This window comes from Contarinia nasturtii, unplaced genomic scaffold (assembly GCF_009176525.2).
Source record: "Contarinia nasturtii isolate CC-2019 unplaced genomic scaffold, AAFC_CNas_1.1 Cnas_scaffold_1240, whole genome shotgun sequence".
NCBI classification, from domain to species: Eukaryota; Metazoa; Arthropoda; class Insecta; order Diptera; family Cecidomyiidae; genus Contarinia; species Contarinia nasturtii.
Genome location: NW_022198581.1, coordinates 4,802,595 through 4,806,344, shown reverse-complemented (window position 1 = coordinate 4,806,344; position 3,750 = coordinate 4,802,595). Strand labels below are relative to the sequence as shown.

Genomic DNA, 3,750 nt, shown 5'->3' with positions numbered 1-3,750 from the left:
AGCGGCTTCACCTTCGGTGGATGTGTAGTTTTACACATTCGTTTCGATTTCCATTTACATTGAACATTGCCGTTCGTGTAAGAAATTTTCTTGAAAAAAGTTCGAGCGAAACAATGCTCTTTGTATTTTCTCTAGACGCCCCAACATTTTAGATAAGATTTATCGATTTACGGTGAAGTGAGGTGATGCAAAGCGTTTTCACTTCGTTTCGCGTTTCCCCCTTTTTCATGTACACATATTTGAAATCTGTTCAGAGGAAACCGCACAACGACCAAAAAAAATTCCACTCACTGAACAGAACTCAAACGCTTGATTTATTGAAATACATGCGTTTCGTTTTAGATGATTATTTTCTTTCTTTTTTCAACCCACACCAATAAACAACTGAACCGAATCAAATACATACATCGACCATTATGGGCTTTTGAAAGTGTTCAAAAGTATTTTAAGTTCGATGTAATATTGTATTTTGAATCATTTCAAACTTTTAATTTAAAAATTTCTCGTTTTTAGTGTTTTAACAACAGAAAAACAAACGCAAGATGAATATTTTATTGAATTATGTGAAAATAAAGAAATAAAAAGTACATTTCTTGGTAATCGAACATTTTCCAAAGAAAAAAAGCTTGAGTTAGATTTTTAACAAACCATATGTAGGTCCATCTGATGTTTGATATTTGAACACCAATGTTGACACAACACAATCGAAACCAGAGGCTATCACGTGAGACATGATATAGTATATATATAAGTGGTTCCACCAAACAATTCAACAGATATCTTATTATCAATTTTATTATCTACAACAATTCTTTTCGTAGCAAATTCAAATATTAGCAAAGTATTCAAGGCATAGCTGTCCACGATCGTTCGTTTGTAACATATTTTAGGACGAAACAAATCTGATTGTATGAAATGAATAAAAACACCAAAAAATATGCCACGATCAAACGGTGTTTGTGGGCATAATTCATGGACTCCTCTGAACACGAACATATCAATAAGTTTGGAACAAATTGTAGGAGATGATATGAATATGCGTTGGTGCGCGATTACTATAATTGTTGTATAAAGAATAAAAAAGCCTGAATGCCCTGAGTCAAATGTGACATCTTTATGATTACTACTGTGTTAAAACATCTATGGACCTTGAAAATGGTCTGAACTATATTATTGTATGTTAAAATCATCATTTTTATTGTTCTAGCATTATCCCCATTGTAGCTCCAAATTTATGGCTTTTTAGTAAAATGTTTTGGATTTTCTATATACAAGCAAAGCCATTGTAATCCGAAAATCCAAAATTGACGAAAAGATTCTATTGATTTCGTAGAAAATATCATCTTCAGCCTTTTACAGTACGCCTTTAATTCCTTCATGTCTTATCATGCTAATTATCGCTATTAATGGATGTTTTGTTTTGTTAAAAGGCCAACTTCACTTTAAACATTTCGTATTGTTGGCATTTCGGATCGTCTATCGACGTTTTTGCCATTTAAAACAAATTTTCTGAATTTTTTTATGTGTCATTTTTTACGTATTGGTATAAATGACTATTGGCGCCACTGTCGCTTGTTTGTTGTTAGAACATCATTAAGTCAACATAACATATATAAATTGTATGTTTCTCTATTCTTCATCAAACAGTACGTTTTATTTCCAATCTGAGTATAATATTGTAGTTTTTTCTGTTTATGTTTGAATTTCAATCATTTATTAATTGATAAAATATTGAATGAAAAAAAAAAACTTTTCAAAGCTTTAAATTAAAAAAAAAAATTTTTTTTTAGATATAATTTGCCCGTGATATTACATTCTTTTCAATGGATATACCAAGTCCAGACTCGAGAAAAAATATTCTGGACGTTCTGAACAAAGATTGTGTTCAAGAAATATTACGTCGTTTAATGTGTTTAGAAGATATTCAAAGCGCAGCCGAGGTATGCAGTCGATTTCAAGAATGTGCACAAAGGTGTTTTGCGGTGATGGAAAAGCATACATTTGAATGGATTGGAATTGGATGGCCGGGAAATGGTGCAAATAATTTGCAATATGATCATCTCAAAAGGTTCTTAGTCATCTTTGGTCATTTGATTCGATCGATTAGATGGCTGCCCCACGGATATCCCGAATATGATCAAAATACAATTCATATAATTGCGAAATGGTGTGGTAAGACACTAAAGGAATTTCATATATATGAATATAACTTAATAATGAATGACCAAATACAATTTAAAGCGTTGGAAAAATGGTCGTTTTGTGATGCATTACCGCACAACTTCAGGCTGGATTCACCATTGAGATGTCTATACATCTCCGGTGATGCCGTAGGACAGCGACCATGGTTTGTGCGTGAGTTTCCACATTTGGAACAGATCCAGTTTGGTCAATGCGATAACCTAACACACAGTATATTAATTGAGTTTTTATTACTCAATCCGCAGTTGAAGAGCCTGGAAATTTATGAATGCCAGAGCTTGCCATATTTGACACTCGAAATTATTGCAAGTTGTTCACCAAATCTCGAACATCTGTGCTTTTTCGATTCGTACTTTTTGAGAAGAACGTATATCTTACAAAAACGAGATGTTTTGAGGCCATTGATCAAATTACGAAAACTAAAAAGTTTGGATTTTCGATGTTCATATCGATTTTCTTATCGATTTTCGTACCGATTTTCATACCGACAATTGATCAACTTTTTAGTTGAAAATGATTTACCAATTGAACGATTGGCACTCAATCCGATGGATACGCGCATTTCAAGCCAATACATACCAACATTGAAAACACTTATACACATTGTTATTAAAGGAAACATTACAGTAGATAGGCTCATCAGATTGATGAAAACGCAAACCGATTTAAAGACAATTAGTTTTGAACCATATTGTCAATTGGAAACTGCCACATCCGTTTATCATGTGTCAAAGATTACGGAAACTTTAAAATATGGACTAAACTTACATCGGGTGGTGTATTTTGGACCTGGATTTGATATCAATTTAAAAGAATACGAATCAATTCTGGCCCTTTCAACCGGTCGTGTTTATGTTGAAATTCAAACATCACAAACCAAGATCGATGTTCCACACAGCGTTTTACAAGCGAATCGTAAATGGGTGAACATTAAAAAGTATCGTTTGGGTGCTAATATGCGGCAATGGTAAAGCCTTATTTTTTGTTTTATTTCGTAATTTCATCACTGGATTCTACATATTTATTACAAACCATCATTGAACTACTTCTGTTAACTCGAAAAGGTTTTTGAGAAATTTCAATCATTTTTCAATTAATTATTTCGAACATTCTGAATATTTTTCGATTTGAAAAATAAAAGAAAAGTAGCAATAAATACTGATGTCTTATTTAATTTCAGAGCAAATTCTAACTTTTTTAAAAATAAAACAACGTGTGTACATTGTATGTGTGAAATTTTATGTATTTTTATACTCTTAAATAAGCAAATTTATAAATAAAATCTTGACACCTTTTTTTAATTTTAGCTTTATTTTTATTTAAATGAATGTCTCTGTTTTCTGAATTTCAATTTTGATTGGTACGTAAAATCGGTGACGTAAAACTCAATGTAAATTACTTGGTTGAGTTGTACGTGTCGATTTCAAAATATGGAATTTATTAATAAAAATTCCGATTTCGATATGTACATTGTATAAACGATCGTTGTGAAAACCGTAAAAATAATTTGCCAGCTTGTTGCACCAATCTTGGAACGGGTGGAAAAAA

The 3,750-nt window shown here is 31.9% G+C and overlaps 1 protein-coding gene across 1 annotated transcript; it reads left to right on the top strand.

The window, feature by feature from the left end:
* Positions 1-1,591: 1,591 nt before the first annotated feature.
* LOC116345378 lies at positions 1,592-3,228 on the top strand. Its single transcript, XM_031774677.1, has 2 exons — positions 1,592-1,646; positions 1,791-3,228. The coding sequence occupies exon 2, from the start codon at positions 1,824-1,826 to the stop codon at positions 3,171-3,173; it is 1,350 nt and encodes a 449-aa protein (XP_031630537.1). The 5' UTR covers positions 1,592-1,646; positions 1,791-1,823; the 3' UTR covers positions 3,174-3,228.
* The last annotated feature ends 522 nt before the right edge of the window (positions 3,229-3,750 follow it).

Coding starts and splice junctions, on each gene's coding strand:
- LOC116345378 (XM_031774677.1), top strand. CDS start 1,824: ATGGATATACCAAGTCCAGACTCGAGAAAAAATATTCTGGACGTTCTG.